General features: G+C 33.8%; 2 protein-coding genes across 2 annotated transcripts; both read left to right on the top strand.

The window, feature by feature from the left end:
• Positions 1-3,558: 3,558 nt before the first annotated feature.
• LOC111681188 lies at positions 3,559-20,115 on the top strand. The gene is made up of 9 exons (XM_046951396.1): positions 3,559-4,864; positions 9,358-10,722; positions 12,336-14,176; positions 14,763-14,993; positions 16,908-17,223; positions 17,310-17,468; positions 17,528-17,813; positions 18,493-18,889; positions 18,955-20,115. Exons 1-9 carry the CDS (start codon positions 4,561-4,563, stop codon positions 19,963-19,965), a joined length of 5,910 nt encoding a protein of 1,969 aa, XP_046807352.1. The 5' UTR covers positions 3,559-4,560; the 3' UTR covers positions 19,966-20,115.
• LOC111681233 (cilia- and flagella-associated protein 157) lies at positions 12,226-14,243 on the top strand. Its single transcript, XM_023442983.2, has one exon. It carries the CDS (start codon positions 12,353-12,355, stop codon positions 14,186-14,188), a length of 1,836 nt encoding a protein of 611 aa, XP_023298751.2. The 5' UTR covers positions 12,226-12,352; the 3' UTR covers positions 14,189-14,243.
• Positions 20,116-21,004: the final 889 nt, after the last annotated feature.

Genomic DNA, 21,004 nt, shown 5'->3' with positions numbered 1-21,004 from the left:
TATATTTTAATTAAAATACAAGTGAAGGCATATGGTAACTGCTTTGTCGGCTACTTAAGGTTTAGAATGTTCGTGTTTTAACACAATTTGGCTTCTAGAAGAATATCACTTCGTATAGGAATTTGGCCTTACAAAAGAGACGGCATTGGTATCGAATTTCCACTCCTAGAAAAACATCGACTAGTCTTGGAGTTTGATTTTGTTTGGAATTACAATCAAATCTAGTTTGATCATAGCTAAGCTCGAATTTGACTCCTAATGAAACTACAACTGCTGTCGATGTAAGCTTTCTGAAGATGTTCGATTGAGTTCGAAATATTGTTTCAAAAACAAACATTTATCAGTATGACAGCTTAGGTTTTTAAACGAACATTGATCGTCATAGCTTGGCCTCTAAAAGAACCTCGAATTTGATTCCTTAAGGAATTGCAACTGCTGTCGAAGTTGGCTCTCTAAAGATGTTCGATTATATTTGGAATTTTGTTTCATAAACGAACTTTAATCAGAGTGACAACTTTGGATTCTAGAAGAATATTGAGGTCATAGCTTGGCTTCTAAAGGAACCTCGAAATACAACTTCTGTCGATGTTAGCTCTCTGAAAATGTTCGATTGTGTTTGGAATTTTGTTTCAAAAACGAACACTGATGGTCATAACTTGGCTTTTAACATTTGGCTCCTAAGGGAACTACAACTGCTCTCGAAGTTAGCTCTCTGAAGATGTTCGATTGTGTTCGGAATTTTGTTTCAAAAACTTTTCAAACACTTTTCAGTGGCTTGGCTTCTAAAGGAACATCGAACTACAACTTCTGTTGATGTTAGCTCTCTGAAAATGGTCGATTGAGTTCGGAATTTTTTTTCAAAAACGAACACTTTTCAATGTGACAGCTTTGGATTCTAAAGAAACATTAATGATCACAGTTTGGCTTTTAAAAGAATCTAGAATTTGGCTCCTTAAGGAACTACAACTGCTGTCGAAGTTGGCTCTTGAAAGAATTTCGATTGAGTTCGGAATTTTGTTTCAAAAACGAACATTGATCAGTGTAATTGTTTTGGTTTCTAAACGAACATTGATGGTCATAGTTTATCTTGGAAGAGAACCTCGAATTTGACTCTCCAAGTTAGCTCTCTGAAGTACTCCATTGAGTTCGGAATTTTGTTTTAAATACAAACATTGAAAAGTGTTTCAAAAATGAACATTGATCAGTGCAACAGCTTTGGTTTCTTAAAGAACATAAATGGTCATAGTTTGGCTTCTACAAGAACATAAAATTTGACTCCTAAAGAAAGTACAACTGATGTCGAAGTTAGCTCTCTGAAGATGTTCGATTGTGTTCGAAATTATCAATGCAACAGCTTTAGTTTCAAAACAAACAATGATGGTCATAGAATGGCTCCTAAAGGAACTATAGCTGATGTCGATGTTCGATTGAAGATGTTCGATAGAATGCGGAATTTTGTTTCGAAAATGAACATTGATTAGTATGACAGCTTTGGTTTCTCAATAAGAGTTGGATGTTGATATCGAATGAGATTATAAGAAGATTCAGAATTAGTTTACGAAAGGCCTAAGACTTCGGATTTTGGTGTCTGAATGAAACTTGATTGGTGTTGGTAGTAATGTTAGTTCAACAACCTACGTTTGGTATCCGAATAAAGCTTTTGAAGAAAACTCATTTAGAATCGGCAGTTGACATCAGATGAGATCTTAGAAGATTCAGAATTCCTCTACGAAAGACCTAAGATTTGCATCGAATTTTGGTTTCTATAGGAACCTTAATTGTGTCCAAAGTTGGCTTTTGAAAGAACGATTGGTACTCGAATCAAGTCATCGAATGAGCAAAGAATGTTTTTAGAATTTTCATTCTAAGAGTAAATCGATTATTCAATTAGAATCTAAATTTGGCTTCAAATAGAGTGAGAAATGCCTTCGAAGTTCCGTGTCCGAATGAAACTTGATTCGGGTATTAAGGTTACTTCAGTAACCAACGTTTGCTATTTGAATAAAGCTTTTGAAGAAAACTCAATTAGAGTCGAATGTTAACATCATCTTAAGAAGATTCAGTATCGAAAGACCTAAGATTTGTATCGAGTTTCGACTTCTGTAGGAACCTTGATTAGTGGCAAGATTTGGCTTTTGATGGGGCCTTGATTAGTCTCAGCATTAAGCTTTTAAAGGATGGATTGGTGCTTAAATTTAGGCATCGAAGTGGTAGAGGGTGTCGATGGTTGTTTGTTGATTTAAGATTGTAGAGGAAGATTCACTAGAGTCGAAATTTGGCTCCAAATAGACTAAATAAAGACTTCGGAGTTCGGCGTCTGAATTTAGGTACCAACACCATTAAGGGTAGTTTAGCAAGCTTCGAAAATGTTGCTGTAAGAAACTCTATAAGTATCGGAAATTGACATCAGATAAGTTCTTCGAAGAGAGCCAAGATGTATATCGGCTTTCGACTTCGAAAAGAACTTTAATTGTTATTAGAATTTTGCTTTTGGTGGGACCTTTATAGTCTCGCTTATGAGATTTTAATGGAATGATCTGTGTCAAAATTTAAACGTCGAAGAACTACGCGGTATTATTAGAATCTTCATTATAAAGGAAAATCTATTGTTGTCAGATTAAAGCTGGCAGAATCAGGTATATGAATGTCAGAGTTTGGCGTCTAAATGAATTTTGATTAAGCTTAGTATTAAAGCTACTTTGGCAACGTCGTGCGGTATTCCGAAAATCTTTTGAAAGAAACTCTATTAGAGTCGCAAGTTATAATTAGAATTCAGTTTCCAAGAGAGCCAAGATGTGCATCGGATTTCGACTTCTAAAAGGAACAAATTGGCTTTCAATTAAATAACGATTAGTGTCAGTATTAAGCCTCTTAAGTAACGATTGAATTATAGAATTTTGACATCAAAGAAGTTGAGAAATTTGCATTCTAAAGAAAAAACGATTGCTGTCAGAAAACAATGCCAATGAGATACAGAACTTGGCTTTAAGAGTCTATATAGTCAAAGGATTTCGGCGTCTTCAAGAACCTTGTTCTTGATGATGTTATTAACTTTAAATAGTGTCAATAAGTCATCGGATTTCGACGTCTGAAAGAACGTTGATTATTGTTGTTATTAACATTAAAAAGAGTCATTATAGTCATTGGATTTCGACGCCCGAAAGAACCTTGATTGATGTTGATAAAAACGTTAAACTTGCTGTCAGAGTTTGACTTCTAAAGGAAACAAGACTTTCAATTGTGGAGGGGATAAAATTTCGTTTTAAAATGAATTTGTTTCCTATGAAATAGTAACTATTTAGTTAATATATAATTTAACTAAAAACATATTGAATTTGCAACATATACAATATAAAACATTTTCCATTCAAAGAAATTATATTAAAATAATAAAAAAATATATATATATTATAAGAAAAACGAATTACTTGTAAATGGTATTACAAGGAATATTAATTTACAAACTTCTATTCAGGCAAACAATTTTCATACAATTTCATTACAATTTCTTATATAATTTTTTTTCACCATTTTTTTTTTATATCCTTACAGATGCCACATGCTGAAGCAAGAGAAAACAGAAATCAGTTGAATTGAACAAGAGAAAAAAAACTGGCAGTTGGATAGACTGAAAAGATAGACAGACAGACAGCATTTCTTGGCTGAATGAACGAATGAATGAATGTATGAATAGAAAGATGTTAAATTTTCTGAATTGAAAAATTTCATTTATAAAACTACATTTTATGTTGCACAATAAACAGAGCAAGAAGGGAAAAAACTTAATTCATTTGTAATTTATATTTTTCGTTTAATTTCTGTTCCATTAATGCTGTTACTGTTGTTGTACAGAAATCGTATACGAAAAAATTTCAACAAAGATATTTTCTATATTCAAAAGAAATTACAACAAGAACAAACATAAACAATGGCAAAAATAACGGAACTTTTTACAAAAACACATTGTTGTATATGTCGGCTGTCATGTTGTTGTAGATCACACAATGAAAATGTTTATGTACATGTTGTTGTTGTTGTTGCCAGTGCTGTTCTACTTCACATGTTAACTGTTTAAGTGTTGAGATTTAAAAACATACAAACACTCAAGTAAACACACATATACACAGTCAAATATTTATAAAAAGAAACGAAATTAACAAAGAGTTAAAAGTGCAAACAGAGAGTAAAGCAGAGAGAGAGAGAAAGAGGGAAAGGAGCCTTAAAATAATCATCATTATAGCAAAACAACAGCAACAACAAGCGTTAAGATAACAATTGTTTAAGATTTGACTCAAACAAGCAAACAATACGTTTAAGCAAAAGAGAGAGAGAGAGAAAGCAAAAAATATTGAGTAAGAGTGTAAGTGAAGAAGAAGCTGCCATTATTGTTTATATTTTCATTTCCATACTGTTGGCAACATATACCAATATATGAGTTCAAAAGTGTGAGTTTGTTGTCTAAAGAAAAGTGTGTTAAATTGGAAAAAAACACAACAACAACAAGAACAAGAGGGTTGTAATTGTGAGTGTATATTTAATATATGCTCTTGGATTTTTGCAATGTGCGGCTATATGCTTGACAATAGCAGCATTAACCGCAATATTAAAAGCTTCTTATCAATAACAACTTCAGCATCATCATCATCCACATCATCATCAGCTGCAACCAACACTCCCTTAACAAGAACATTATCATTATCCTCGTTTTATTGTTCAGCTAGAAAATTTCATCTCCTTTATCAGTGTTTTACAAAAAGAAGTGACACAAATTTACAACGGCCCAGCAGGAACTGGAGCAAATCTTCTAACAATTGGCAAATTGTTTTGCTAACGATAATCATAATTTTATTGCAATGTTGTACAAGTGAGTATGAACTTCTTTATAAATAAATTAAATTTCATTTTTTAAATAAAAAAAATCAACTTAATTGTAAGTAAATATACAAGTGCCGAATCGTTTCTTCTTCTACTGTGGTTGACAGCTGTCACAATTAAGAGATTTTATTATTAAGTAAAAATTGATTGATTTGTCAGAAAAGGGTAGTTGGGTGGTGAGTTAAGTGTTTGGCTTTTGGTTTTATTAATGGGATTTATGGTGAGAATTTTAAGCATTTAAATTAAGATTGGTTGGGTTGGGTGTTGAAGGGTCATTAAGTTAATTTTATACACAATTTTGAGAGTGTTAGGCAGCTACAATGTGTTTCAATATGTTTTGAGTTTAAAGAGTTTAAATGGTTTAAATATAACTAATCTTACTGCAAAACAAAAATAGTTCAATGTCCCAAATTTCCCAAAATCATGAAGCACTTTTCTCGTATAAATATTTCGGAAATTGTGCAAGATTTACAGAAATCAGAGCCTCTCTAGACGTTGAAATATAACAGGATTCAAAGCTGCTTAATTCCCCAATTTCAACATCAATTATAGCTTTTATAGTTTTTCCTAGTATTCCAGTAAACATGTCTGCTTTGCTGCCGCAACTTCCCAAAATCATAGCCCTCTAGTGATTCGAAATTGTCATCATTCAATGCTGTTTTAGTTCCCCAATTTTAATGCCAATTACGGCTTTTAAAATCATCCCTTGTTTTCCAGCAAACGTGTCTGCTTAGATGCAGAGACTTTTTCATAATCATAATCCCTTAGTGATTAAATTTTTTCAGCAATCGAAGCTCAATAATTATCCAAACTTTCCTGATATCGTTTGCTGTCCAATTCTTGAAATCTCGCAGTTTTAGTAAACTAAGTCTTACAGCTATGCTGGTTGTTTTAAAAGCCCAATTTATAAAGCGATCATGTGGCATTAATGGCTAGTTTGTTGCTCAAGTATTTGACACAACTTCATGAAATCGTTTGGCTTTTAGCTGTCCAACTCTTGTTGGAATCTTGTGTGCTTTAGTAATCTAAAACCTTCAGAGTTAATGGAAGTTTATAAATTATAATTTCTATAGTAATCGTGGGGTTCCTTTTTTAGCCCAAGTCTTGCGGAGTTATTGGTTATGTTGGTATTCAAATCTTATAATAGTAATGACTCTTTTATTGCGTCAATTTCCCAAATTCAAGGCACTTTAGTGGTTCGAATTTTTCAGCAATCGAAGCTCAAGTCTTGTTGGAATCTTGTCTGCTTTAGTAATCTAAAACTTACAGCATTAATGAAAATTTATAAAATTCAATTTCTATAGAAATCGTGGGGTTCCTTTGTTAGCTAAAGTCCTGCAGAGTTATTGTTTTCTTTAGCATTCAGATCTTATAATAATAATGACTCGTTTGTTGCGTTAATTTCCCAAAATCATCTCCCTTCATCTCCCTTTTTTATCCCCACGTTCTGTATTCATTTGTCTTTTAACCGTCCAAGTGTTACTCGAATATGGACTTCTTTAGTAGGTCAAACTCTACAGAAATCCTGCGTTTTTAGGAAGTTCAGGTCTTGCAGAGTTTATGGGTCCGTTAGTATTCACAACTTACAACAATCATTGCACGTTTATTGCGCATTTAGTACTTAACTTAACTTCCCAAAATCATGGCACTGTAGTCACTCAAATTTTGCAGCAATCAAAGATCTATTAATAGTCATACCTTTCTGTAATCGTTTCGCTTTTAACAGTCCAAATCTTACTCGGATAAGGACTGCTTTAGTAAGCTGCATTCTATAGCAATTGTGGTTGTTTAAGAAGTCCAACTTATGTAGCGATTTTCTTTCTTTCTTGCAGAGTTATTGATTTACTTATTACTAGAAACTCACAACAAACATTGCTCGTTTATTGCACCTTTAATACTCAAATGGTTTATGGAATCTGGACCTCTCTAGTTGTCTAAATATATATGTAATCGTGGCTGCTTTATTAGTTTAACTTGTAACTTAACTCTGTAGTAACTTGCAGGAATCAAACTTTTAAGAAATCGTTGCGAGTTCTATACTCCAATCATTCCTTAACTCGTTGACTTTTAGTGATCCAAACCTAACAGGATTCTTGTCTCTTTAGCAAATGCAGTTATTTTATTAGTCAAAGTCTTGATATTTAAAAGAGATATCATGTCTGGTTAGTTGTAAAACATGTAAGAAATCATTGCAAGTTCTAGAGTCTATACTCTCCTGAATTCTTGCACTTTTAGTAGCACAAATCTTACGAAATTGTATCTACTTTAATTGTATAAATCTTACAGCAATTGGTGCTTTATGTATTTCTAAATCAATCGAATTTTAATATCCTTAAGTTATTGGAATCTTGATTAGTTTGTTGTCTAAACTTTTAAGAAAGTTGTATGCTTCTTTAATGGTTATCATGTGACAATGATCGTGACTAATTTCGAAGTGATCTTATTCCCACGTTATTCGTAGTGCTTACATGAACTCATTGCTCCTTTGGTAGCCGAAGTCTTATAGGAATCTTTAGTTGTCTAAATCCGACGTCAATCGTTACTCTTTTAGTAGTTCAATTCCTAGAGCATACGTCTTACAGAGTCTATGATTCGCGTAGTATTTAAAACTTACAGCAATCTTGATTCCATGGCTCCGATCTTAACTTTCCTGATATGCTAGTGAGATCTACAACAATCATAGATCATTTAGTAGTTAATATCTTACAACAATTGAGACTATTTGTTGTTAAAACTTTCGTACATTCAGCAATCAAAGATCGTTTTGTAGTCGTTCAAGTCATAAAGGAATAATGCCTCTTTCAGTAGTCCAAATTCTCCAGTGTAACCATGGCCTTCTTTTGTAGTTAATTCCTAGAGCAATTATGGTTTCTTCATTGTTCCAAATCTTCCAAAGTTAATACCATTTTAGTTAAGAATATCTTACAGCGATCGTGACTGTTTCGTAATCCATATCTTACAGCATTCGTGGCACTTCTGTTATATAAACTTTTTCAGAATCGAAGTTTTTTTCGTAATCGAATTTTTGCTGCAAATGAAGATCTATTTTAATCAAACTGTTTGTGAAATCGTTGCGTAATAAGAAGTCCAAATCTAAGAGATGTAGTATTTCCTTTAGTGATGCTTTTAGTAGTTGTCAGTAGTATAGTGGAGTAGCTGTTGTTATTCCGAAATCGTATCTCTTTGAGAAAGTCTTACGATAATCTTGGTTTCTTTAGTAGTCTAAATCGTTTAGTAATTGTGGCTTTTTTAGCTGTTTAGTTTCTGCAGCTGTCGTGGCTCTGTAAGTAGTCCATGTTCTGCAGGAATCTTAGTTGGTTTCATATATATTTGGTTCAAGTTCAAGTCTTCCTATAATTTCAGCTAATTTAGCAGTTCCATTTCTATAGCAATCTCTGTTTCTTGGATATCCAAAACTTAAAGAAATCACGGCTCTTTTCCTCCTCTTTCCTTGACTTCGGAGATCTTTAAGGGATGATCTTTTACTAATCGAATTTCAGCTCTAATCGTTCTAATAATGGGTTTTCCGTTAATCTATTTCCTAACGGAATCATGGCTCTTTTCTTTACTTCGTGGATCTTTAAGGGATGCTCAAATTGTCTCGATCTTTTACTGATCGAATTCCTGCTGTAATCATGCTAATTTTGACTTTTCCGTTAGTCTATTTCCTAACGGAATCATGTCGCTTTTCTTGATTTCGTGGAACTTTAAGAGATGCTCAGATTGTGTATCTTTTACAGATCAAATTCCTGCTATAATCATGAGAAGCTTAGTTATAAGATCAATCCTTTTTCTTTGGGAATCCAAATTCCATTGGAGATCGTGCCTGTTTTAGTAGGCACATCGTCATTGTAGTAGTGGTCCTTTGTGTCGCCAATTTCAGTTTTTTTTATGGATCTTTGGATGGATCTTTGACAAATTCAGAAACCATCAATCATTTAGGAAGCATTTACTGACAGCAGTCGTGATTCCTTTAGAAGCATTTGATTCCTTAAGAATTAGAAGAATCTAATCGAAATTTACATTCTGAATGCAATGGAAGAAGGGAACGCTAATGACGTAAAATAACCTCTTGATAAGACTGCTATTTATCACATGATTTATAGTTGTCAAAGTGTTTAACCGTTATTTTATCCATATTTATTACGATTCACTTCTTTAAAGAGATATTTTTTCAATATACAAATTCATAATAAAGGTATTAAATTACACACAAGACTTTATCTAAATTACCTACAGACGTAGAAAATTTGCCCAGAAATTAAACCCTTTTTGTTTATTAAACAGCAAATTTATGATTTTTATTACTTTAATCTTTAACACGTTTCAGAATAAAATTCTAACTTTTTCTTTTATTTGTTTCTCCTTTTCTTCTCCATATTCTTTTTTCTTTATATTTTCATTATATTTCTTTATATAAATTTCATTTAACAAATTGAAATTATGAATGAAACTGAATGGTTGGTGCATTGATGAAAAAAGGTCACGTGTTGGCAATACGAAAGGGTCGTCTTATGACTCCGAGCACATTTACAGCTTTAAGCGGAGATCTTCATGTGCAGATACAATTTTCAGCAGAAGATATAGAAAACGATATAATAAAAACAAGCACAGCTGCCACCACCACCACATCGACAACAACAGGAGCAGGAGTTATTGCACAAACTTCAACAACATCACGCACGCTAAACAATCAGACATCAAGTGGCAGCGACACACAACAACAGCAGCAGCAAGTCCTACAAGTGGAGAATATTATAACGAGTACTTTGGTCATTAGTAAATACATTGATGAGACAAACGTTTCTTCAGCAGCATCAGACTCTAGCCAGCCTTTAGCTACAGCTAATGATTCTTTGGTATTGCAAAGACAACGTAAAGAAATCATAGAAAATATATTACTATATCCCGATCCACGGCACAATGTCACGCAGGTATCAGTGCCCTGTCAGACTTTCATGCAAGGTGGTCTGTATGAAATGCAAGTGGTAACGAATTTAAAAACCACCAATACATTAAAAGCCAACTCTAGCTCCTCCTCTAGCAAGGCTAAGGATGCTACACCCACTATGACTACCACTACCACCACTCTAATACCAGTATACGATGAACGTTTAAGACAAACTTTAGATGTACGATGGCCCAGTGCCGAAATGATTGTAAGTCCAGTACGTTTACGCACATATCCTGATACACCGGTAGAGGTTACTTTACGTTTTCCCGAGGTCAACTGTGATAATGCCTGGAAACGTGAGGATTTACCGGAATTTTGGCTGGAATTGATATACTGCGGCAAGGAGCGTTCCTGCTCACAAGTGAGACCAGAAAATGTTACCAAGTCTAGCATATTATTTGCCGAACAGGTCAGAGGTTATCCCAAACAGAAAACCTTTAGACTATCCTGTGATCTTTTCGGTTTGGCTGGTAACTATGCGGTACAGCTAAGACCCATGATCCCTCTACCCAATATACCCATTACCAGACGTTTCCTTTCGGTCGACTGGAGCGAAAAATATGTGTTTAATGTCTATGCCCGCAGTATATTTCCCTGTGATCCTCATACGGGTATAGGTGTGCTCTATGAGTATCCTTCATGCATTCTAGAGCAGGGTGATCGTGTTAGAGTCTATGCTAAATTAAGGGCCGATGTGGCCTCCCTAAAGCCTCCTACTACTTTGCATTATATAGCGGAACAGCGTGTGGTGAAGAATCAATATTCTTTATACTTTAATTGTGATCTATTTACGGAGAAATTTGTGGAGTATTGCTTTGTGTATGTGAGTCAAGCGATTTCGGGTGCAGTGGCCGATGTGAGAATGGATTGTGTGCCTACGCTGCCGGTGAGAGGTAAGTAAAATAGTGATTCTTTTAATAATTTTATCTAGGTTCAATAAAAGATCGACATAGAGTTGGAAAGATGATCGTTTTAGAATATTTTAATAGTTTAATGTGAAATGTTTTAGTGATACAATCGTGACTGGTCTATTAGTTTGATCAAGAATCTTTTTACTGTTTGATCTAGACCTATTTACTCTTTGAATCGAGTTTTAGTCAATAGATTGATCGCGGTTTTTAATAATTGCATTTTGACTTTGTAAGTAGTTCAATCATAGTTTGCTTAATATTTTATGTTATTGACTCTTCTAGACTTGGTGACTTGGTTCAATTAAAGTTCTGTTCTAGTTCTGTTTTAGTTCTGTTCTAGTTCTGTTCTAGTTCTTATCTAGTTCTGTTCTAGTTCTGTTCTAGTTCTGTTCTAGTTCTGTTCTAGTTCTGTTCTAGTTCTGTTCTAGTTCTGTTCTAGTTCTGTTCTAGTTCTGTTCTAGTTCTGTTCTAGTTCTGTTCTAGTTCTGTTCTAGTTCTGTTCTAGTTCTGTTCTAGTTCTGTTCTAGTTCTGTTCTAGTTCTGTTCTAGTTCTGTTCTAGTTCTGCTCTAGTTCTGTTCTAGTTCTGTTCCAGTTCAGTTCTAGTTCTGTTCTAGTTCAGTTCTAGTTTTGTTCTAGTTTTGTTCTAGTTCAGTTCTAGTTTTGTTCTAGTTCAGTTCTAGTTCAGTTCTAGTTCAGTTATAGTTCAGTTATAATTCAGTTATAATTCAGTTCTAGTTCAGTTCTAGTTCAGTTCTAGTTCAGTTCTAGTTCAGTTCTAGTTCAGTTCTAGTTCAGTTCTAGTTCAGTTCTAGTTCAGTTCTAGTTCAGTTCTAGTTCAGTTCTAGTTCAGTTCTAGTTCAGTTCTAGTTCAGTTCTAGTTCAGTTCTAGTTCAGTTCTAGTTCAGTTCTAGTTCAGTTCTAGTTCAGTTCTAGTTCAGTTTTAGTTCCGCTAATTTCAGCTCTAGTTCCTTTCCTCCGCCTCTGTTTATCCAAATGCATTTTCCCATAAGACATACTTCAGAAAACCCTTGACGAAAAAAAATACACTTAGATTTGACTTCAAGGAAAAAAGTGAACGGGTGAAAATAATAAAAAAAATCACCCACAAAAACGTTAAAAAGTTTTTAATTTCATATATTGTTTTACTCGCGAAGAAATTCCTAGAAAACTATTTACACCCAAGACAATGATTGTTGAAATAATGAATTTATGTTAGGAAAAGTGCTGGATAAATAAAATGCCACTGGGAAGGTGAGGAAAGAAATAATGATACTTAAAAGGAATTTTTATTATGATTTTCAAAATTACAAGCGAGAACAAAAGTGAATAGAAAAAAAGTTCGTTAAACTTAAAGAGCACAAAAAGCAAAGTGAAATAATGGTGAAAATAGTTGCAGGTAAAGTAAATAAATTTATAAGAAAACTTAAGTTAGGAACTGCTAACAAAATGAAATGTTATTTTAGTAAAATGATAGGGTGGCAACATTGTAAAAAGTGACTGTTAAAAGAAAAACAAACAACCTGTTGTTAATGACAACAGTTTTATCAATAAATTTTGTTAAACGACATTTTATATTTTAGAGGAAAATTGTTAGAGTTTTTAGTTGACGAAATGAGTACCGAAGATAAAGATGCCAAAGGCAAAAAGGGGGGCAAAGGTAAAGGTAAAAAGGGCAAAAAGACGGATCCCAATAAGTTAAATCAAGTGGATAAGACTTTCTATGAGTTGACTATAACGGATTTGAATCAAAAATTGGCACGTTTGAGAAGTCATTTGGCGACTTTGGATGATACAAATAATAATTTAAAGGAAAAGCTTAGAAGTCTGGAGGAGGATCGTACAGATGTGGCGGCCCATTTGGAAAAGACTTTGGCCGAACGCAATGACAGCATTAAAGAGCTGGAAGAGCGTTTGGTCGAAATCACCAAAGTGCGCAACAATGAGAAGTTGCAGGCTGAGGAGCATATTAAGGATTTAGAGAATAAATACAAATCCATGCATGATCAGTTGACTTCGGAAATTAAGCTGTTAAATGGTAAACTCAATTCTCTAGATGAATTTCGCATACAGCGTGATGTTCTGCTGGCCAAGTTTGATGATCAAGAAGCCGAGCTGAAAGAAAAAGATCGGGCTCATCAAGAGGCCGTTTACAATATGGAGCAAAAAGCTGTAGTTGAAAAAGATGCCTTGAAAAAGGAAGTTGAAGCCAAACTTCTACAGGTTTCAGAGGATTTCACGCGCTCCAGTGAGATCCGTAATGCCGGCTATACCAGACGCTTGATTAGGGAGAATATAGCTCTACAAAAGGAAATCGATATACTAGTTTTGTCTCAAATCAAAATGCAGCAAGATTTCAATGAACATGTGCAAAAGAACAAAGAAATGGCGGAACAATATGCCGCTCTAGATCAATTGAAAAATCAATTAATCAAAAGTTCTCAAAATAAAATACGCATCATAGAGAAACTCACCGATAACTATGAACGTTTGAAAACCAAATACACCGAGGTAGTTAAATATCGTGCTCTCTATGAAAACATAACGAAAAAGGATGTCTGTGATCAATTCTCCTTTAACGAAACCACCAAAAAGTTAAGAGTACTGGGGCAGCATGTAGAAGGTTTGAAATTGGAAAGAAATCGTTTAATAGCTTTGCATGAACAGCAAGAAGCGGAAATTATGCGACTACAATCAGTTATACAACAAATCAAATTAACCGTTCAAATAGCCATTAAAGCAATAGAAGAAGACAAGCTGCCAACTGCTCAGGACAGTGGAGAAGCCGATGAGTCTGCACTGAGACAAGTCAAACGTCATAATTTACTTTCCGAATTAATGGAACTTGTAAGCAGTCATTCGGACCGTTTGCCTGACACACCCTCCATTCAAACTATTTCACGTTCTCGCTCCTCCCTATATCGTCCCGGTAAAATGGGTTTCATGCCTCGCACTGCCTCCTCTCTTATGGAAATTTTCAAAAGAGAAGCTCAAAAACTTACCTCCACAGAAGTGGTAGCACCCGAGTTTCAAGTCGAGTACAAAGACTCTCAAATCATACCCAAAGAACGCATCAGTGAGGCCGGCTCTATAGTTGATGTTGAAATGGGTTCTACTCTAATAGTTTCCTCTTCCCATGAAGACTTGGAAGTAGTACAAATGGATGAGCAAGAAGGTGAGGATTTAGGGGAAGAAGGTTCAAGTAGTGATTTCGCCACTGCTCCAGCCAACACTACTACTGATCACATGGCTTCGACTGCAGATGAATCGCGTAAGAGTGTCTCCATAAAACGTGAAGGAGAAGAGGCATCGGATGTGTCGGGAGAGTTGGGTAAAAGAAGTCAAGAGGCAGATAGTACGTCAAGAGGCTCTCGTGTATCTCGAATGTCGCGATTGAAAAGCTTGCCACCAATCGATACCGATGAATATTCGATAAATGTTTTGTACTAGAGATTTTGGAGGGAAAATATTATATTTTGCACTGATATTTAAATAAATATTTTTGAAATTTTGTAAAAAAAGTTAATTTTACTGTAGAACTATACAGTTTTAGAACTAGAGCATAACTAGAACAGAACAAGAACAGAACTAGAACAGTACTAAAACAGAACTAGAACAAAGCTAGAACAGAACTAGAACAGAACTAGAACAGAACTAGAACAGAACTAGAACAGAACTAGAACAGAACTAGAACAGAACTAGAACAGAACTAGAACAGAACTAGAACAGAACTAGAACAGAACTAGAACAGAACTAGAACAGAACTAGAACAGAACTAGAACAGAACTAGAACAGAACTAGAACAAAACTAGAACAGAACTAGAACTGAACTAGAACAGAACAGAACTAGTTCTTTTCTAGAACTAGAACAGAACAGAACAGAACTAGTTCTTTTCTAGAACTAGAGCAGAACTACAACAGAACTAGAATAGAATTAGTACAGAACTAGAAAAAAACTAGAACTGAGGTAGAGTTAAAGAATATTTTTGGATTATTTAAAAATTTTTTGTTTCTTATCTTCCAGGGTCCTTCAGTACAAACTGAAAAATGCGGTAAAACCATTAGCGATACGTGGGATTGTATTTACGAGACTAGCGGCTCAGTCTTCAGCAAACTTAACCGCACCGATGTAAGCCAGGAAATTGGTCCTGGCTGTCGCTGCGGTTGCATTGTTCATTTGGGAACTTCAAAGCCCAAGCGTATTATAGCAGGAGCTACACAAAGTTGTCCAGGCAGATCATTTTGGTTGATACAGGTAAGTGCTTCCATTAGATATATGATTTTTATTTAAATTCTGTACACATGATTTTTGTTGTTAAAAAAAATGTATCACTAAGGAATTTCTCTTTAAACATTCCTTTACTTAAATCTTTAAATTATCTAAGAAACATGAAAATAAAGAAACCCTTTAGATATAAATAAACTATTGATCCCTGGAGAATAACTAGTACTTACTACTTAGATATAGTGGTGGTGATGATGGCATTGAAAATGGGGATGATGTTAGCCATATCCACCCACCATACAGAATGACTTAATAAATGAATGAAATGCCATTCTATAAACAAAAATTCTCTAATAAATTAAAATAATAAAAACTACAAAAACAGCCAGCAGCACTCGCATGCTAACAGAAAAAGGATGCTGGCAGGACAACATAACAAAATATATTGACTATATACAAAATACTAGAATAAAAAATCCAATACAAGCAAAAGAAAAAATTACAGAAATTGTTCAAAATATTAAGAATAATTTACGAGAAGAGAAAAAAATATATATATTTCATATTGTATACAAAATGACAAGAACAAAGTCAGGATAACAACAACTACATTGCACAATGAACACAACAGGATACTCAAATAGACAAAATGGGGAAAAAATAAAAATAATAAAGGAATATTAATAGATTAAAAGAATAAGAATTTCAAGTACTCTTTATTAAATTTAAGTAAAAATTCTATTCTTTTAGATATTGCCATTGTATTGGGCATGAAAAAAGCGACAAAGGCATGAAAAAGCAAGGACCTAATAGAAAAACATTGAATTTTATATAGATAATACAATTCCTTTCTTATTTAGACCAAGTTTATCAATAGCACTTTGCTGCCTTACAAAATGTTATATCTATGTTGTTTGGGTTTTCCTTTTTTGGCATTTAAGAAACGAGGGTAGAGAAGAAATTTTAGTCGAGTTATTAGTTCTGTTTCAGTTCTAGTTCTGTTCTTGTTCTGTTCTAGTTCTGTTCTAGTTCTGTTCTGGTTCTGTTCTAGTTCTGTTCTAGTTCTGTTCTAGTTCTGTTCTAGTTCTGTTCTAGTTCTGTTCTAGTTCTGTTCTAGTTCTGTTCTAGTTCTGTTCTAGTTCTGTTCTAGTTCTGGTCTAGTTCTGTTCTAGTTCTGTTCTAGTTCTGTTCTCGTTGTGTTCTAGTTCAGTTCTATTTGTGTTCTAGTTGTGTTCAAGGTGTGTTGTAGTTCTGTTCTAGTTAATTTTTGTTCAGTTCTACTTTTATTTCTCGAGTTTTTCATTAAGTTTCTGACTTATTCTCTTAAACAGTTTAGCTTTATGCAAAACTATGTTAATTGCTTAAATACTGTGCATTTAAAGCTCATCAATCATTCTAAAATCTCTTCTATATTTATCACATTAAATACTGCTTCCCAACAGTGAGTGCTTTTTATTAAAATTCAACTACAAAATTAATATCATTTCCACTGCAATAACAGCAGTTTATGTGTGTCAGTCATACAATAATAAAAATGTACAATTATCCCTGGAGCATGAAAACGGAATAAACACTGTCAGTATTTCCTAATTTTTTTTGCTGGTGCAATTGTGCAGCTGCTATTTACGCACTATAGACGACTCGATGGATAGATGGATATTGTTTGTTGGCAACGTCCATGCTGTTGATGATGACGATATTGGAATTCAATACAAAAATTAGTGCGATTTCATACATCTATAGTAGACATTATGAAGCTTCCTACAATTTCTTGTATTTTTCATTTGATGTTTTCGAATAGAATTTTTTTTTTTAATTTTTTTGTTTGTACCCAATGCCAATCAGTAAATAACATTCAATTGATCTGTATACTATGAGGATGTATATCTGAGTAAATGTGTGTTTGTGTTTTAAATCCTTGTGTATTTGTGTGTATAATTTTAGGTTGATGGTGAGGAGACTATTTCACTGCAATTGAACTTTCTACGTCTACCCTGTGCTACGCAATACATAAAAATACGTGATGGTCCATCGTTATCTTCTACATTGCTCATTGAAATGCAGGGTGGCACAACTGGTGCCGGTGGAGCAGGAGGTGGTAATGCGTATAGTGGGAATTTACCTGTTTCACTGGAATCCAGTGGAGCACAGTTATTATTAGAATTCTATGCTGGTGAGGAGACGAGTATTACCAACAATACTGACATTCACACCGGCTTAATATGTACGGGAGGATTTTTGGCAAATGTTGAACAGATTGGTAAGTTGTTTTTGCTTTGGGGAATTTATTGATGCAGCTATTTAATCATGACAATCTTAGTAACATAAAACTTGTTTGCTTAACAGTTAGAAACTCTTCTGAAACAACTTTAATGGCTGCCACACGTTTATCGGTGAAGGGAAGATCTTTTCTACAAAAACCTAAAATGAAATCGAAGTTTACTTTAGTACATTTAAGTGCAGTAATATTTGCCAGTATTATAATTTTAATAAGTGCTTTATTGGGTAAGTTTATAATACACTTAACACTCAATTATATTTAATAAGCGTTTAACTATTTTAAGGCGCCCAATATGTGATACGCTATCGTAAGTATCATTTAGCTGTGGCCCGTCGTCGTGATGAGGGTTCCCGTCTGCATACTCCACATGCCAGTATGAGTTCTTTACAGAGTCCTCCATCTAGGGCAGTGAGCACTACTACTCTTATATCAGAAGTCATTTATATGGTAAAAATGCGTCCCAAGCATCAACTAAGACATTCGATTCTAAGAGAAAGCATTGATGCAGAGAATTTGGCGCGAGAGACGGAGATGAGTGAAACGAATGTTAAGGAGCCAATGGTTAAGTGGTGAGTCGGTATAGTTTTTGAAAATAAATCTAGTATTCAACTAGAAAAGAACTAGAACAGAACTAGAATAGAACTAAAAAAGAACTAGAACAGAACTAGAACAGAACTAGAACAGAACTAGAACAGAACTAGAAAAGAACTAGTACAGAACTAGAATAGAACTAGAACAGAACTAGAACAGAACTAGAACAGAACTGGAACAGAACTAGAACAGAACTAGAACAGAACTAGAAGAGAACTAGAACAGAACTAGAACAGAACTAGAACAGAAATAGAACAGAAATAGAACAGAACTAGAACAGAACTAGAACAGAACTAGAACAGAACTAGAACAGAACTAGAACAGAACTAGAACAGAACTAGAACACAACTAGAACAGAACTAGAACACAACTAGAACAGAACTAGAACACAACTAGAACAGAACTAGAACAGAACTAGAACAGAACTAGAACAGAACTAGAACACAACTAAAACGCAACTAGAACAGAACTAGAACACAACTAATACACAACTAGAACAGAACTAGAACACAACTAGAAATAGTACACAACTAGAACTGATCTAGAACAGAAATAGAATACAACTAAAACAGAACAGGGCAGGTGCTGTAGCGTTTTCTCTTAATCCGAGACTTTTGAAACTTGTCAAATTAATATCGTATTATTTTTCCTTTAAAGCGTTGAAGAATTCGGCAGCAATGGTTCCATAGTCACGCTACGCAATGAAATTATATCACCCACCACCGAATCGCTCAGCCGCTCACCATCCACCGATGACGTTATGTCCGGCACTGCCAATGAATCGAATATCGATGATCTAAATCCCCGAAGTTGCGGCACACTAACACGTAAAGATAGCGGTAAAGATACCGAAAGTATTATATCATCTGGCATGTCCTCTATCTGCAACAGTCCACCAATGAATACAAAACGTTCTAGTCGTTATTCCGAACGTTATGATGCCTCAACACTCAAAATGACAAATTCGTATTTGGAAGAGAAAACAGACTGTGAATCGATAAGATCAGTGGCACCGAGAAGGAAATCACGTTGTGCTAGTGTTAATTTAACGAATGTAAGTAGAGATTTATTGGAGATATTTTGAAGAGAGATTTTTATTTGTATTTTCAAAATGTTTAGGGTTGCTATTCACCGGCTGCTAGTATTATAAGTTCGGCTACCATACGCAGCACTAATCCCAAAGAGAGCAAAGAGAAGCAGAACCGTAAAAAGTTATTGGCACGTCCAGGATCAGAGTTTTCTTTGGGTAATCAAGAGGATTTTGAATTGGATTATTATGATTATAATGTAACGAATGCGGGCTCAGTACCGGGCTCTTATTTGGGCATGGATCCTGCTTATTTGGTATGGATACCACCCTTCGATGATATACCCGATTCACCCGAGAGAGATGAGGATAAAACACCTGAACCTTTACAAGAACCAGATGAGACACAACCTTTGTATCAGGAAATAAAAATGCCCAAATATGGACACTATTTATCACCTCATAGTAATACAAATTCGAGTAATAATACCACCAATACCAGTCCCACTTCAGAGGAGCTATCACCACTTAGCAGTAATCTACAGTCAAAAGCTACAACACCAAGTGAAACCGATTTAAAGAATTGCCTGATAAGAAAAGCCATATCGTCCAATTCCAATCAATCGATTGGTGGTTTCAAACAATCAACACCATATCTAACGCGTAAACAGCGCAAACAGCAAAAACAACAGTCTAAATCGACTTTATCCTTGGGTGGCCAAAAGGAATCTATACCTTTAGATGAGCTTAATGTTACCAGATCGGTTAGGAATTTACAACAAATGCAAGAACCTTTTAGGGAGCAAACAACCACTATATTAGAAACTGATTCGATGAATGGTTCGTATATAGAAAAGGAAACATCGGTGGTTAAATCACCAAGTGATTTGCAAAATTATCTCTCTATCGATGATATACAATTTGCCGATGAGAGTGAAAGTGATCATGATATTGCTTTGGCCACCCTAAAGCCCCAACAGCAGCGTAAGATGTCAGAGAAAGAAGCTTTAACGGAGGAGTGTCAACTGCTTAGAGATATGAAGAGAGTAAGTACGGTGGTGGCACAAAATCGAGCACAAACTGTTAGAAGAACACAAGTGTAAAGTGTCTGAAAGCTTTCTGAGAAAGCTTTTGCAAGCGCAGATAAAAACAGAGGCGTGGCTATGAATATATTTAATATTTAAGCGATATTATCGTAAAAATGTTTAAGAAAAAGAGAAAATTATTTAAAAAATTTAATTGTATATAAAAGATTTATATTAAATTTAAGTTTAGATAAGAGAAAAACTTAAGAATTTGTGGTTTACAATTGCTATAATAAGAGTTTTGTTTTACTATAATTAACAACTTTTTTTCAAATATATCGTAAAAGAAAAACTCTGTACCTCCTTTAACCAAAAAAAAAAACTAAACTAAACTTAACTTAACTTAAAACTCTTTCATTTTTTGTTTAAATTTATTTTAAAAAAACCAGTGTTAGAATATTTAAAATTTAAAAAATATCAAAAAATTTACTTAAGACTTTTACGCTTAATTCTTAACAAATCCTTTTAAAAAAAACCCTCCAATTTACTTATTTTTTGGTTTAATTTGTCTTTATTTTTCAAAATTCAAAATTAGTTAAAATGTAATTTTAGCGGCCTTGTGATTTATTTTTTTATTTTTAAGAATTATAATTTTTATTTAATATAAATTATATTAATTTTGAATTAACACAACTTCTAGTCAATTTTACTTTTTATATTTTTTCTTTTTTTTTGTAAAATTTAAAGTAAAAATAAAAATATTTAATTTTAAGTAATTTATTTAAAACAAATTTAAACAAATAAGTTTATTTCTAATTAACCAAAGGCAATATTTATATAATTTTAAGTAAAATTTCTTATAAATTTAAATTTTAAAAATTTCCAAACATTTTTTATTGATTTTCCAAATTTTTTAAACTAAATTTCACAAAAAATAAAAAATTATATATTTAATTAAAAAAATATTAAATTAAAATAACAATTTAAAAAAAATGTAAATGTTTACATAACTTTTAATAAGAAATTTAGTTGTAAATATGAAAAACAAACCAAATTATACACAAAAGAAAAGTCTTAGAGAAAAAACAACAAAAAAGAAATTTAATAAAAACCATAT

This window comes from Lucilia cuprina, chromosome 5 (assembly GCF_022045245.1).
Source record: "Lucilia cuprina isolate Lc7/37 chromosome 5, ASM2204524v1, whole genome shotgun sequence".
Lineage (NCBI taxonomy): Eukaryota > Metazoa > Arthropoda > Insecta > Diptera > Calliphoridae > Lucilia > Lucilia cuprina.
The sequence above is the reverse complement of the archived record's forward strand: the minus strand, read 5'-3'. Positions and strand labels throughout refer to the sequence as shown.